The sequence below is a fragment of the Cervus elaphus genome, chromosome 10, assembly GCF_910594005.1.
Source record: "Cervus elaphus chromosome 10, mCerEla1.1, whole genome shotgun sequence".
Lineage (NCBI taxonomy): Eukaryota > Metazoa > Chordata > Mammalia > Artiodactyla > Cervidae > Cervus > Cervus elaphus.
This window is the reverse complement of record NC_057824.1, coordinates 28,585,397-28,601,538: the sequence shown is the minus strand read 5'-3', so window position 1 is coordinate 28,601,538 and position 16,142 is coordinate 28,585,397. Positions and strand designations below refer to the sequence as shown.

Here is a 16,142-nt window from a genome sequence, read left to right as displayed (position 1 = left end):
TGTTCTAGAGCCCACAAGCTGCAACTGCTGAGCCCATGTGCTGCAACTATTGAAGCCCGAATGCCTGGAGCCTGTGCTTCAAAACAAGAGAAGCCACGGCAGTGAGAAGCTGGTGCACTGCAGTGAAGAGTAGTCCCCGCTTGCCACTAATTAGAGAAAGCCTGCATGCGGCAACGAAGACCCACCATAGCCAAAAAACAAAATAAATAAATTAATAAATAAAACATATGACAAAGAAATGATTATATAATTATAAAAAAAAAAAAGAAGCTGTTTTGATTAAAAAAATAAAAATAAAAAACCACTGTTCATATTCTGGGAGCATTCTTTTGATAAGACAAACAACACCCTGCTGATCATTTACACTTTAGCATGACTCACTTCAACTAGGTTTATCCTTTGATATTTAGCTGAAATCATTAGCTAGCCACCTGACCCTTCGAGTGAGCTCTCTAGAGGATGAAGGGGCTTATGTGGGTTCAGTGGCTGATGGAATAACCACTTTTATTTCCCTCTTTGTCCTCCTTCTCCTTCCCCTCCTGCTCCTCCTTTTTCTCCTTGTTCTTTTCCTCTTCCTTCTTCTTCTTTGTAAGGGGCATTTCTAAAACTTTTACCTTATATCTTAGTACTCTGAGAGGTACTTACATCCATCCTGGAAGGCAGTCTCTTGCCCGATCTCATCTCTAACAAGGGTAATGATGTCTTTGAAGTAGATAATTTTTAATCAAGCTATTCTGTAGATACTATATTAATGGATACGTATCATTATACAGCTGTCAAAACCCCTAGAATGTGCAACAACAAGAGTGAACTCTGACATAAACCGTGGGCTTTGGGTGATGATGCGCCAAAGTGGGTCCATTGATTGTAGCAAGTGTACCACTCTTGCGGGGGATGTTGATGGTGGGGGAGGTTGTCAAGGGGCAGGGAGATCTAAGAACTCTGTGTACCTCTTGCTCAATTTTGCTGTGAACCTAAAACTTCTCTAAAAAACAAAGTGTTTTTGGTTTTTTTTTAAGTAGACAGTTCCAAATAAACCTGTTTGGACCTTGGTAGGGAAACTCAGGTTTTCTTTTACTCTTTTCATCTACATCCTTTCCTGCCTCCCCTCGGGAGGAGTAGATTGAGATAAGGAGCAGGGTTTGAAGCCCAGTCCAGCTCCCTGCCAGTGGTGGGCAAGTCTCCTCCCCTCTGGGAGCCTCAGTTTCCCCATCTGGCAAATGACACGGAGCTGTGGGAGGATTCCCACAGAACACCTGATAAGATAAACAACACCCAGCTGGTTATTCCATCAGTTGCTAGTGTATTACTGTTTGGGTCGGTCACTGATCTCCTGTCTTTCAGAGGCGAATCTGGAGCTGGGAAAACAGAAAACACCAAGAAAGTCATCCAGTACCTGGCCATGGTGGCCTCCTCCCACAAGGGCAAGAAGGATACAAGCATCACGGTGAGTGGCAGCCCCTGTCATCTGGCCACAGCTTGGCAGATGGGCCTTGGGCTCGAGGGCTGACCAGGTAGAGAGAGCACCATTGGGAAGGCCAGGGGTCCATGTTATAAGGACTCAGGACTGTGTTTCCCTGTCCTCCCCTGACAGCTCACTGGAGGGATTTTTCTTCATCCTGGGTGGTCCTGTTGGGTCTAGGCGATTCCTCACTTTGGCCAGGATCGTCTCCTGTTTTGTGAACTGGGAGGAGGAGTTTTGATTGACATCAAAGCTTCTCGCTTGCGGCATCACTGTCATTTTGGATTGGATAATTCTCTGTGGTGGGGCTGTCTTATGCCCTGGAGGCTTTTTAGCAGCGCCCCTGGTCACTCCCCACTGGAGGCAGGTAGCAGCCCCTCCCCTGAGTTATGACGACCAAGAAAGTCAGGTGCCCTCTGGGGGGTGCAGTCTCCCCTGATTGAGAGTCACTGCCTTAACTGAATCACTGTAAATTCCCTAGTGTTGAGGCATACCTGTCATTCCTCCACATGTGCCTCCAATGGGAACCCCAGGGGATGGAAACATGGGTGTCACTCAGCATCTGAGCTTTGGTCCAGTGCCCTTGACTGAGCAGCTACTGTGTTCTAGGCACTGCTAGTATGAGGCCCATCGATGACTCTGAGGTATTCTAAACACTGAGCTTCCGGACTCATGGGACAGAGAGATCGTAAATCATCAAATAAGGACACAGTTCGATTAAGGAAAAGAAGAGCAGCTTTTTAGAATCTTCCCTTCCTGGGTTCATCCCTCTTTTCCTCCTCGATCTTAGCCTGGCCTCATCTATCCCAGTGGAGGCGACAAGCACTGGGGCTGCTGGAAGGACCTGCCAGCGCCTCCCTCCGAAGGTTTGGGCCTGGATGGGGGGGATGGCAAAGTGGAGGCCTGAAGCAGGCTTGGGGTGTCACCAGTTCCTGCCGCTCTGGATCTAGCTTCTGGGGCTCAGAGGCGACACTGGAGAAGCCACAGAGACCAGCCTGTCTGGAGGCCCTTGGGGATCTGGGGCGAGCCCCGGTTGTAGCTTGGGGAACTTTCCTACCTCCAACAGGTGCAGGAAGCCCGAGATCCAGGATCCACACTGCCTCTGGCATGGTGTAAGGAACAAAGAGCCCCAGGGTTTATGTGGCGGCCAAACACTGCCTCCCACTGCCTTGCCTTTCCCTAGAATAGTAAAAGGAAGAAATAATACTAATGACGGATCTTTATCAAGCGTCTACTATGTGCCAGACACTTTTTTTCTCTGCATGTGAGAAGGTATCTCAGACAGCGTCTCGTCAGATGCAGTTTTAAAGAGTGTACTTTGGTCCCAGCAATTTTAAAAAACCTTTGAAAATGTCTGAATCTCTTAAGAATTTAGAAAAGAAAGCAAGCGAAGCAGAGAGGAAATTGAATCCAAGAAAAGCTGCTGCTTTTCTCAGTTGGAGGATCTTGGAGAATCCAGGCTGTCTGGGGGCGGGGGGAAATTGAAATTGTATATTCTCCAGACCCTGATGTACATGTGATGGAAATAATACTGACGTTTGTTTTATACTGTATTGTTCAACCACAGCAAGGCCCATCTTTTGCCTACGTGAGTAACTGAGAGTGTTTTCCTGGTGTGGACGGGAGGCACGGAGTGTATTTAGATGTGCATGCCCCTGTTGCACCCACTGAGCCCGGTAGCTGACAGTAGACTGGGCTAGATCCCCGAACCTACAAACGCACGGAAATACCGTCCTGCGGGTGTCCGATGCCACCCGGCGGGGTGGGGCGTGTGGGCGCATCGCCACCCGCAGGACTCCCACCGGAATCCCCAGGGTTGTCCTCTAGCCTGGAATGGATTTTCCCCAGTTCAGAACGAACGTCGCCTTACCCTTCCCACCAAGGTGTCCACCACCGAGGTACCCCTGATTGGAAGGCCCTGGAGATGTCTGTCCTGTCTGGTTGAGCTTTTGAGGACCTTCTGGCCCTGAAGCTTTCCTGGCTTGATTGACAGTCAGTTAATGGCACCGCTGTGGCATGCCTTTGTCTCCGCGCCCTGCCATCATCCCTGAATTCCTCCCCCGAGGCCTGTTCCCTGTGCACCGGTGTGTCTTCCTCTGCATGTGTGTGCAGTGCGTGTCTGTCTTTGCATGCCGGTTGCTTGCACCAAGGCTCCAGAAACGGAAGTCTTGGGGTTCACGATGCACTAGCTTCGGTGGCACGGTAAGGCCCCAGCTATGCAACACCCACCCAGGCCCTGCTCAAACCTCTGCATATACAAACTCATCTCTTAACGCAGAGCTTGGGGGGCTGGTGTACGGGTCCCAGCCTGAAAGAGACCCTCAGATCAAGAGGTCCTAGCGTGCCCTAGGGTCACACTCAGTCCATCTTAGTTAGATGTGGGCAGCAGCATCATGAGTGCATCAGAAGGAGAATCAGGCTGCTTCTTTGGGATTTGGTCCTGTGTGACTTTGGCCAAGTCGCTTAACTTCTCTGGGTCACTGTCTCATCATCCATAAAATGAGTGGCTTGGATCAGATCTCCTGAGAAGGATCTTTTGGCCCCACCAGCTGGAACTCCTGTTCTAAAAAGGGGACTTTCTCGGGGGATACTGAGACCCCAAGTTTGTGTTGACAAAAGTGACCCCTTTAGTCTTCTCCCCACTAGTCAAGCAAAGCCCTCCTTGTAAATTTCCACCATTCCCAATCATGGGGATTCCAGTGTGGCTGCGATTTTCAGAGAGATGATGCTTCCTGTCCATCTTCTTTGGAATCTGCAAAGGAGGAGGGCTTGTGTGACTAATAAACACAGAAATAAGTAGTGGCTTCTTGTTCTGTTCCTTTAGGGACAGTCACCCACGGTGCCCTCCTGGTGCACAGCGGAGGGGAGAAAGCCATGCCCTCACCTTCTCTTTCTAGAATGTTTCCCAGGTTCTTTTTAGCCTAGTCCAGTTACCCTGAAAAAAAAAAAACAGACAGGGGAACCAGCAGAGAAAACAGGAGAAAACCCCTAGGACCCACACTTCCCAGCCTGGCCTAGGAGGAGCTGTCGGGAGAGCCGCTGGGCCAGTCTGCAGCTGCGGTGTTGCGGGGCTAGGCAAAGAGCAGCTCATTGCTTCCTGGCATGATTTACCTCGTTGGCCCTTTCCTGCCACAATTAATCACGTGACCGCGTTTGTGCACAGGAGCCCCCTCAGAGGGGGCCAGTGGGCTGTGTACAGTCTCAGCTGTGTTTAACCTGATGAATGGAGCTCAGGCAACAACTCGCTTTGAGGCTTTGTTCTGCAGTTGGTTCAAAGTATTCCTGGTGGGGTTTGTGCATTCCTTATTTGTCTTCCCTTGGAGACTTCTGAAAACTGGTCCTGAGAAAGGAAAAATTGCAACTTTAAAAAATGCACTAAAGCCTTCATAAGTGTTGTAGCGGTCTAGCTTGAAGAAGGCTGCTTGTCAAACACTAGCAGCAGCAGGACTGCCATGTACAGCGGGGCAGGTTGTGCACTGCACAATTCCATGGATTCACTATGACGTCAATGACATCCCCGTGTTGTCAGTGCCAGAGTTCAGCATGTCCCATAGATGAGCAGGCCTTATCTTCTAGGGAACAGATGTCGCAGCCATAACAGAGCTCATCCCTTTGCTTCTCTTCTGAAATCCTCGAGAAAATCTGGACATTAGCATTGGGGTCTCAGAGTGGATAGGTAGTAGGACAGGAGAGAACCCATGGGTTAAGGGCAGAGTTTTTGACAACCTCTGTCCAGGGCAGAACCGTCAGTGCCTGCATCACTTTCTCTAATAACTGCTTGTGAATGAATTTTAGGGTGAGCTGGAGAAGCAGCTTCTACAAGCAAACCCCATCCTGGAGGCTTTTGGCAATGCCAAAACGGTCAAGAACGACAACTCCTCCCGATTTGTAAGTGGTGAAGCTACATGAGTTTTCTGGAAAAGGCTTGGGTCCCCCGATGTCCCCTCCTGCCTTCTCGAGAACTCAGAGTGCATGTGTGTGCACGGGGCATCTGAGGCTTAAAGGGATGGAGGTGTGCGTTGCATTTTGCTCTGTGACTCCAGTCCTGTCTTAAACTGACCACCCTGCGAGTGTTCCAACCACTCACTCCCTCATTCATTCATTCACTATTCATGCAACAAATATTCATTGAGCACCTGCTGTATAGTCAGCTCCGTATTAGAATTTGACATAATTCTAATTCATAATTCATTCAATAAACATTTACTGAGCATTGAGCACCTAGGATACAAGTGCTAGACACTTGTATACAATACTCATTCATTTATTCAGCAAAACATGCATTAAGCACCTACTGTGTACCAAGAACTTGCAAGTTTCAACACATTTATTAAGCACTCGTTGTATACATCCATACAGGCATTTTTTACACACATCATTCTCTCTCTTCATTTATTTGGATCATTTTTATTAAGTACCTACTGTATACCAGACCTTGAACTGGACTCAGAATCACAGCAAACAATTCAGACATGGTTCCGGCCTTCACAAAGGCCGGTAGTCAGTGAGGCAGAACTTCCCACACCGGTTTTCCCAGGCTTCATGGGCCCCTCCCCTTTCTCACTTGAGCCTAACGGGGTCAGGGAAACCTTGAACTTGGGTGGTTGATGATACTTAGACAATAATCATTTTGTTGTACAGAAGAAGTGGGACCTCCGTAGGAGACTCAGAAAGATAATTACATGAAGAAATTTATAGGAAAGATTGCACCTGAATTCCATTAACGAGGGGGACCATGCTGATTTGTGGGTGCCCCTCCGAATGCTCCCTGACTTCTCTCGCCCTCCTTTCCTGCAGCATGGGTTGAGGGACAAGGCTGGGGACCCCACTGTGAACTGTGTTTTCCTGTTGGCAGGGCAAGTTCATCCGCATCAACTTCGATGTCACGGGTTACATCGTGGGAGCCAACATTGAGACGTGTATCCTTTGCTGAGCCTGGGCTACCTGGGATCCCCATCCCGGCACCACCCACCTCCTGCCCAGAGCCCCCAGGGGGCCTGAAAGGCACAAGAGCCGCCTCTCTCTCCAGCACCTGGGTGCCATCCAGAACACCTCTTCCCTGGGGTTGCTTTCACTTAAGAGCAAGCCTTGTAGTGTGCTGGTCCCTTGATTTGGGGACCTCAAGCAGCCTGTATTTGATTCTGGGTGGACCTCTCACTAGCTGAGTGATCTTGGGCTAATTACTTAACCTCTCTGTGCCTCATCAGTGAAATGGGGATGCTAATAATACCTGCCTCAAGTGAACTGATTCATGTAATGCTTTTAGAGGACTTCCCTGGTGGCTCAATGGTAAAGAATCCACCTGCAAGGCAGGAGACATAGGTCTGATCCCTGGGTCAGGAAGATCCCCTGGAGAAAGGAATGGCAACCCACTCCAGTCTTCTTGCCTGGAGAATCCCATGGACAGAGGAGCCTGGCAGGTTACAGTCCATGGGGTTGCAAACGAGTTGGACAAGAGTGAGCAGCTAACACACCAAAGCTTTTAGAATCATGACAGAATAAGAGCTAGTTAAGTACTGGCTAGAGCTTCCCTCGTAGCTCAGATGGTAGAGAATCTGCCTGCAATGTGAGAGACCTGGGTTTGATTCCTGGGTCAGCAAGATCCCCTGGAGAAGGAAATGACCACCCACTTATCCACAAGTACTTCACTTCATCCTTATCGAGCCAGGGTTCAAGGCCAAGCCCAGACCCCTTGTCCTTCTTAGGAACAGAGCAGCTCCAGCCCACAAATAGGACATCAGTGGAAATAGAACTCTCCCAGAGGAACTGCCTGCTTCTGGCAAAGAAAACCGGAAGCTGTTTCTGTAAATCTAAGGAATCAGAATTCCACCAGCCCACCAGTGCCTACTCATGCATCCCAGTGGGGGCTCAGGGTATGGCTGGGGTCACCTGACCATGCACCATCCCCACCTCCCCAGAGCTGGGCCAGGACTTAATGAGATAGAGCAGAACACACATTGGTCTCCAATGGGGGGTAAAGAGACAATGAAGAGCCTTGTGTAGGCTCAGAACAGTCACGGCCACCAGCTGAGTTCAGTTTTCCGAAGTTTCTGGATTCAGGAATTACAGATAAGTTTGTGGCCCTAGCCACTCCCTTCTCCCGGGGATCTTCCCAACCCAGGGGTTGAACCCTGGTCTCCTGCATTGCAAGCAGATTCTTAACCATCTGAGCCACCAGGCAAGCCCACAATTATGAGGCCTTGAGGAGATAAATTAGTGCCCATGACCTGACATAATAGAGCAGGGAGGACACAGTCTAAACCAGTGGATTTTGGGACACAGAGAAGAAATGATTATTCATTCTTCGGTGGTTAGCATCTTGGCAGATTTTTAGTCAAGTAGAACCTAGTTCTTATGTGCTGGGAAATCCACCAGCCACCTGTGTGGCTCCCACCATCCCCATGCACCCATGGTCTCCACCTCTCCCCCCACAGCAGAACGGCTCTCCTTAGATTAATCAGTGGGCATGTTTACAATATCCTGAGGCTCGGTTGCTAGTCAGCTGAGTCAAGGTCACTCAGCCAGCCAGAACTGGCACCCAGCTCTCTGAAGCCCAGCCCCTCAGCTGAGGTAGTTTTGGCCACTGCAAACACTTGGCTTCGCTGCTTCCTAACTGTGTCCTCCTGGCAAATGAGCCTTCCCCGAGCTTCCCTGGGCCTCGGTTTCCCCTGTATTGAAAATGCCAACAATATTCGCTCTTAGTTCCTAGGATAGTTTGTGAGGTTTAAATGAGACAATGGAAAAATGGTACAGATGAACCTACTTCCAGGGCAGGAATAGAGATGCAGACATAGAGAATGGACAGGTGGACACAGTGGGGGAAAGAGAGGGTGGGACAAATTGGGAGATTGGGATTGACATATACACACCACCACGTGTAAAATAGGCAGCTAATGGGAACCTGCTGTAAGGCACAGGGAGCTCAGCTCAGTGCCCTGTGAAGAACCGAGGTGGGTGGGAGGAAGATCCAAGAGAGAAGGGATAACTGTATACTTATAGCTGAAGTGAAACTTCGTTGTATAGCAGAAACGAACTCAATATTGTAAAGCAATTGTATTCCAAGAAAGGAAAGCAAATGAGAAAATGCATATCAGCATTCAGCACAGGGATTAACAGACCATAGAGGATGTAATTATGTTTACTCTGTAATATCTAAAGACAGTTCACTGTACAGAAGAGAAGTTGGTGATGGTTGTTGGGGAAATGTCTCATTCATGCGCCTCCCAGAAGTCTTCCATCCTGGAGTCTCTTGACTCCTGTCTTTTTATACTTTTTTAACCCCCTTTGTCCCCCTCACTTCTCTCTGGCACTGGGGCCAGCCAGCGGCACCTAGTGGTCTCATTTTGAATCTGTGAGCCAGAACTGGAAGGTCAGCTCATGTGGACCAGTGGGTTGATCTGCCTCAGCAATCAGAGTCCTCAAAACTCTCCAGGGAGCTTCTCCCGGGTTCTGGAGATTTCCCCTCCAGCAGTTGATGTGCCAGGGCTTGGGGAGGAAGGTCATCTCCCTGCAAGAGAAGCATGTGTGGTATCCCTGGAATTAATTCTATATTGTTCTTGTTCAGTAGCTCAGTCATATCCAACTCTTTGTGACCCCATAGACTGCAGCACTCCAGGCTCCCCTGTCCTTCACTATCTCCTGGAGTTTGCTCAAATTCATGTCCATTGAATTGGTGATGCCATCTAACTGTCTCATTCTCTGTTGCTCCCTTCTCCTCCTGCCCTCAATCTTTCCCAATATCAGGGTCTTTTCCAGTGAGTCGACTCTTCACATCAGGTGGCCAAAGTATTGGAGCTCCAGCTTCAGCATCTGTCCTTCCCATGAATATTCAGGGTTGATTTCCTTTGGGATTGACTGGTTTGATCTCCTTGCTGTCCAAGGGACTCTGAAGAGTCTTCTCCAGCATGACAGTTCTAGAATTCTTAACTCCTCTCAAACCAGATCTGCTGGAAAAGTCACGTGCGATTCGCCAAGCCCGAGACGAGAGGACCTTCCATATCTTTTACTATCTGATTGCTGGAGCCAAGGAGAAGATGCGAAGTAAGTGATCAGCAAGGACATGTGCTGGGAGACCTTAGCCCTCCATTCCGTCATTTTCCGGGGTTAATCGATAACTATTAAAACAGAGTCTGGGATTGTGCCAGGGAAAGAGTTACACATCTCTGGGCAGCATCTCCTCATCTCCTTTGAGTGAGTGAGTGGGGCTTCTGTCAGTCATCTTCATTTACTGAGCATCTACTGTGTGGCATAGCAGATGTCAGTTTCAGTGAGGCATGAAATAAATAATTAATTAATAATTAGACTGGATGACAGCAAGTCCAAATAGACACAATCTGTGTCTTCTATGAGGGGACAATTGCCAGGTACTTGCCTGGTGGTGCAGTAGATAAGAATCTGCCTGCCAATGCAGGGGGCCCAGGTTCGTTCCCTGATCTGGGAAGATCCCATATGCTGTGGAGCAACTAAACCAGTGCTCTGCAACAAAAGCAGTCACCACAATGAGAAGCTGGTGCATCACAACAAAGAGTAGCCCCTGTTCCTGCAACTAGAGAAAGCCCACACACAGCAGCAAAGACCCAGTACAGCCAAAAGTAAATTAAATAAATAATTTTAAAAAGACAGGCGCCATATTTGCAAGTTTATAAAACTTGAAGGTATTTAAGATGCATTCTGAGTTCATAAGGAATTTTGTAGTGGAACCAAGCATTTTTCGTTATACCTGTTCTGAAAGTAACTTTGAAGTGGCCTTTTCGAAGGGCAAGGTCAACTATAAGATAGTCAATCTCTTAGGCTCTGTAGGCCACATGGTTTTTGTCACAGCTGCTCAGCTCTGCCTTTGTAAATGCAGAAGCAGCCATAGGCAATGCTAGACCAGTGGGCACAGCTGTATTACAGTAGAACTTTACTTATAAAAAATAGGAATACGCACTGTGCTGTAGTTTGCTGCTCTCTGTTGTAAGAAAAACATTTTTCATATAGAAACACTATACTGAATGCCACGATCCTGTAGGAAATTACATATGTTCTAGGCATGCAGAAGAATGAATCTTTACTAACTTACAAGAATATATAAAATTCTGAAAAAAAGGAACATACCTGTCAATATAGGTACATAGTATGCTCTACATTATAGTAATAAGTTTAAACCCTAAATTTTAGGAGAACAGTACAAATTTTGCTTCCCATCAGTTTTGTGACCTGGGGTTAGTTATTTTGCTTAGAAAATTACCAAAAGTATGAGTGTACTGGTACCTTTGCTGTGATGAGGTGTATTTGTAACCTTCCACCACTAGAGGGAGCAGCATTCATGATTTGATCTTGATACTTGGCATCTGGAGCAATTTTGGGTAAAAGTGGGGAGTGGAATGGATGTTACACAGTGGCAAATAGGTAAACTAGCTGTTACAGCACAGATGCTGTGGGGTGGCCCAGAAAGAAATGTTTATATTTTTCTTCCATTTCTGTGCCACCAAAGTCAACAGTCTGGTTGTTTGGAAACGGGTTCAAGTTTTGTGCTTTGCCTCCAGTCTTCCAGAAATAGAGCAGGGATAAGGCTAAGTAAAATTCCTAGGAACCACTTGTATACTTGATGATAGGTTTGAGAAGAGGTTAGGGTTTTAGAGAGAATTGAACATTTTAAAAGATATCCTCAGTCTGGATAATGAAATCTTGGCAAAGACTCAGATCCTTGTGACTTTAATCAAGCATTTCAGTTAATCCAAAGGCTTGAGTTAACTGGCATCTTGGGTCAATTTAACCTCGACTTTATCAAGCAGCTTCCAAGTGACTTGACCCATGAAAGCCCTTCGCTTAAAATGTAAAGCATCTTGCTGAATTCCCTCCAAAAGTATAATCAAATCCAGCCTAATTAACGATTGATCTGGAAGAGGACACTTGATATATTGGAGTTTGTCATAAAAGCAAATGGTGTAAGAAAAAAAGAATAAATTCTAAATTTGAGGGAGAAAGGGGTGAATAACAGCAAAGGAATGTAACTACAGAATACAGCTTTATAGAGAACAATATTTAATAAATGTCATGAGCAGAGAGTTGGCAGATGTTTTTACTAAAGGGCCAAATAGTCCGTATAGATTTTGAGAGTCGCATGGTTTTTATTGCAGCTACTCAACTCTGGCTGCCACTGTAGCGTGAAAGCAGCCATAGACAATAGACAAGGAAATGGGGGTGTCTGTGTTTCAATAAAACTTTATTTATAAAGACAACCAGCAGACCAGATATGCCAACTCCTGATATAAGCCTTGTCTATTATTACAGGGGCTTCCTAGGTGGCACTAGTCATACAGAACTCTCCTGCCAGTGCAGGAAACGTAAGAGACACGGGTTCAATCCCTGGGTCAGGAAGATCCCCCGGAGCAGGAAATAGCAGCCCACTCCAGTATTTTTTCATGGAGAAGCCCATGGACAAAGAAGCTTGGAGGGCTACAGTCCATGGGGTCACAAAGAGCTGGACATGACTAAAGTAACCTGGCACACAGTGATTGCTAGAAATAGTTTGAGAAGAGGGAGGATGTTGTAAGAACACTAAATCTTTTTCTATCATAGCAGGAAGTGAATGGGCAGTATCTAACCCATATCTAGAAGTAGCCATTAATATGATATATAAGTATAGTATATAGTAAGCCTATTATATAGAAAAATAGTGATAACTACCAGGAAAAAACAGTTGAAAGAGATAAAAAGAAGTTACTGTAGGTAACTACTATAGGTAGGAGTTGGAGAAAGGCTGGGACAAGCAATGGTATTTTTATTATAAACCTTTTGATAGTAATTTATTTTTTTCTCATAAAGTATTTGTTAAGTTTAACATGTTTTATAAGGGTAGGACAGAATCAACTATTACACAACATACATAGAACAAAAATCACAGTGCTAACTAGACATCCAAAAAGATACAGTAAAGTCATATATGGCCAAAGAATTATTTGATTATTAGAGAAGGAAAACTGGGGTGCTTCAAGAACAAATGCTAATGAAGGTTGCAAAACAAGGGTGCCTTTCTCCTTCCTTGGGATGCTCGTGAAATTCCTGTCAAATTCTATTCAACCAGTGATGACCAGAAGCTGCAAGTTGCATTTCTCAGGCTGTTAGTACCAGCTTCATATCTGTAGCTCAGTCACTGATATTTAAAATGTGCATGTTTAATTTTGATAAAAGTTTAATAAGTGGATGGATAAAGATTAATCTAACTTTTCAGACAGCTTTGTTCCTGAAGGCAGGATACCTTTGGGCAACTGAGCTAAAGATCTCCCTTCCTCTGAGTAGATGTCACCGTCCTGTCAGGGGCCACAGCTGAGGAAGTAGGGCCCAGGCTAGATTTCAGTTGCCCGGCACGCTGGGGTGGCGCACAAGCTTCCCCACTGTAAGAGGCGGGTGATGGCTAGTGATCGCGTCTATGCAATGAAACAGAGGAAGCTTTGAACTGTCCAAGTCTCGGGAAAGGGAAAGAAATTATGATGGACCAGACCCTTTATCAGGTTCCTGTCTCCTGTTCAGAGTGGACGTGTCTTTCCTGACCACTGCCCTGTCTTCCTCTCCTTCCAGATGACTTGCTTTTGGAAGGCTTCAACAACTACACGTTCCTCTCCAATGGCTTTGTGCCCATCCCAGCCGCCCAGGACGATGAGATGTTCAATGAGACTGTGGAGGCCATGGCCATCATGGGGTTCACTGAGGAGGAACAGCTGTGTAAGTCTTTTCACCTTGGCCCGCTTTGGGTTCCTGCTCTGGGTACTGACCCCAAAAATGCTTTATCAGAAGTCCAGGCTCTTGTTCAACTTGTCCAGAAGAATTTGGGTAAAGAACATGAGGTACTAAGGAGAAAAAAAATTAAACGAACACACACACACACACACACACACACACACACACACACACGCTGAGGCTGAGGAGCATAGTGAGCAGCGAAGCAGCTTATTTAGGGCAGAGTTGAAAATTACACACTCAACACAGAGTATAGGTGTCCTCGCAAATGAGGGGTGCCCTGCAGGGTTTTTTTGATCCCCCTTTTATTTTTAGCCCTTTGACTAGGTGGGTCTTTTTGATCAGGGGGAGAATATTCATTGAGGGGAAGGTTGAAGTGGGCCTGGATTGCATCTAGTAACATCAGTCCCTGGTCTTGAGCATTCGTCTCTCGAAGCCCCTGTACATGAGCCCTAAGAGCTGAATTCCCTTAAATTTTCCTTTGCTAGTCAGGCTCCACACATGAAAGGGCATGTAGGGTCGTTGGCAACCCATGCACTTTTACTGCGTATGCTCCACAGTTTTCTTGGTCAGAGGTTCTTGCTCACAGTTACAGAGTTTCTGTGCTAATGCTGTTCCTCCATGAAGCATGGCCTGATTAAGTGCAAAATAAGGAGGTGGCTTTGCCTTCCACCTGATGTCTGTGTGTGAGGAGACCGTCCTTGGGCCCAGCCCTGCCTTTCCTGCCTCAGTACCGCTGGAATATGTTAGGGACTTGTCTTTGGTCGGGACAGATTTCTGCTCTCTGAATTCCCCACTCAAAAAAAAAACAAAAAGGAAAAGAAGGAAAATTAATATTACTTTGCATGGCTTATTGCTGTCTTAGAAAGGTGGCTGCGTTAGGCCTCTTTTGGCTACAACTGACCAAATTGGCTTAAGCAAAAAGGAAAATGATTCATTCATGTAGCTGGAAAATTCAGGGATACTGGTTTCATGAACAGCAAATTCTTGGGACTCGAAGAATGTCTTTGGAACTTGGTGTCTCAATAACCTTGTCTTTAAGTAGGTGGTAGTTTCTTGACAACAAAATAGCTGTTGTGGCTCCAGCCCTTACATCCATTGGGTTTATGTCCAGCAGAAATGAGCAGAGTGGATCCCTTGCCTGAGTGCATTAATGAAGTCTCATTGCCTAGGTTGACAGGCATAATCCTGAACTACTCACAATGAGCCAGGGTTGTAGAAAGCTCTATTATGTCTCTTTGTTACAGTCTCTATTCCATTCTTGAATCTGGAGGTAGAGAGGTTATTGGCCTCATCAAGAACATGTGGGTGGAGGGGAGGGAAAGTAATTGTGGCAGAGGTGTACCTGGGTTCTTCCCGGAAAGGCAGTTCTGGTGATGGGTCAGCATTGATCAATATCATCATACCAAAGACCAAGAAACACGTTTGGTCCTCAGACTAGGAAAGCTTATAGAGACGTTCCTGGTTTCCATACTGTGCAAGAAACACTTTTCCTTCTGAATTAGATGTGCCTCAATATTTAAGATTAATCTCTTTGGGAAACACCAGGACAAGACTGTGGAAATTTTCCCTTTCTTGCCAAGTTCGCACCCTCTTTGAAGCCCCAGAACGATGGCTACAGTTGCCAAAATGCAGGGCAACTGCATTTTGTAGGACAGGCAGCTCCTCCAGAGATAACTTGAGGCTGAAAAGCAGAAGGTTTCATGAGTCAGATAACAGATGGGGGGGTGTTTGTGGCTTTTGGCTGGGATCCCACTTCAGAATCCAGTACTAACAGCATCCCTTCCTGAATGACATCAGCTCTCCAAGAATGATTCATTTTATTTGGAACATGAGTTAATTTTACTTCTAATCTTTGCTTTTAAAAAAATACAACTCATGACTAAGTTCTTGCTTTGGGCCAGGTATTTGGTAAATTTTCCATTTTAAAAAGTGTACCAAAAATATACCAGAATGTTCAGTTTTACGTACATAACAAAAAACTGGAACAAGCTAAAATGTTAATTAATGGAAGATTTACTCAATTATTGTTTGACCTTATGAAAGAAAACAGTGGGTCCTTTCTAACACTGCTTTATGTGGAAATGCTTCTAATATATTTGAAGTGAAGACATCAGGGGACAAAACCATCTGCTAAGTGCTTTATGCACATTATTTAATATTGCAGCAACCCTAGGAGATGACTGTTGTTATACCGCAGTTTGCAGATGAAGAAACTGAGGCACAGAGAAACAAAGACACACACAGCAAGTCACCGATGGGGCTACGATTCATTCTTGGGTCTCATGGAATCCCAAACCCCACTTTGTGATTTGCTGTGCTGTTTTTGTATGTGGGAAGGTGGGTTTTGTTCTATAAGTTAAAAAAAAAATCTATGTCAGAACCAAGGTATGGAAAACAAGGTTAGAAGGAACCCAGAATGTTCTACAATGTGGACTCGTTTTTTAGACAATGACGCAGAAACCCACCATGAGGTAGTGGTCCCTTCTCTAGTCCTTTTCAGTCCGTCTGATGACTTTCAAAGAGAGGAGCAGTTTGGCATCTACGCGGTCTTCAGCCCCTCCCTGGCACCTGCTCTTCACCCTTTTAACCCTGGAAAGCAGACCCCAGGTCTAGCACCCTGGGCATGTCCCAGCCTCTTGCTAGCATTTGATAATATGAGTTATTTTCCATGTATCTATTTTTATAGTGGCCATCTATTTATGGCAAGGAAAGCTGATTTTTCACTTAAGATAAAGTTTCCTACTAAAGTAAATCATAGGAAAGAGAAGTGAATGTAAGGAAAAGTGTTGAGTGTCAAGAGTACTGGAGAAGGAAATGGCAACACACTCCAGTATTCTAATCTGGAGAATTCCATGGACAGAGGAGCCTGGCGGGCTACAGTCTGTGGGGTCACAAAAGTCTGGGACATGACTGAGCAACTGAGCACACTTGCAGACAACCTAGCTAGTCATTTGAA

At 46.1% G+C, this 16,142-nt stretch overlaps 1 protein-coding gene across 5 annotated transcripts in view; it reads left to right on the top strand.

The window, feature by feature from the left end:
• The window catches only part of MYH11 (myosin heavy chain 11), a 125,449-nt gene that overhangs the window by 58,102 nt on the left and 51,205 nt on the right, over positions 1-16,142 (top strand). For 3 of the 5 annotated variants that reach the window (XM_043914392.1, XM_043914391.1, XM_043914394.1), the window contains exons 5-10: positions 1,345-1,447; positions 3,030-3,050; positions 5,258-5,350; positions 6,318-6,381; positions 9,404-9,502; positions 13,025-13,168. In XM_043914392.1, coding sequence (XP_043770327.1) covers positions 1,345-1,447; positions 3,030-3,050; positions 5,258-5,350; positions 6,318-6,381; positions 9,404-9,502; positions 13,025-13,168 — 524 coding nt within the window. The remainder of the gene's footprint in view (positions 1-1,344; positions 1,448-3,029; positions 3,051-5,257; positions 5,351-6,317; positions 6,382-9,403; positions 9,503-13,024; positions 13,169-16,142) is intronic. The other 2 variants (XM_043914393.1, XM_043914395.1) reach the window with 1 other exon arrangement.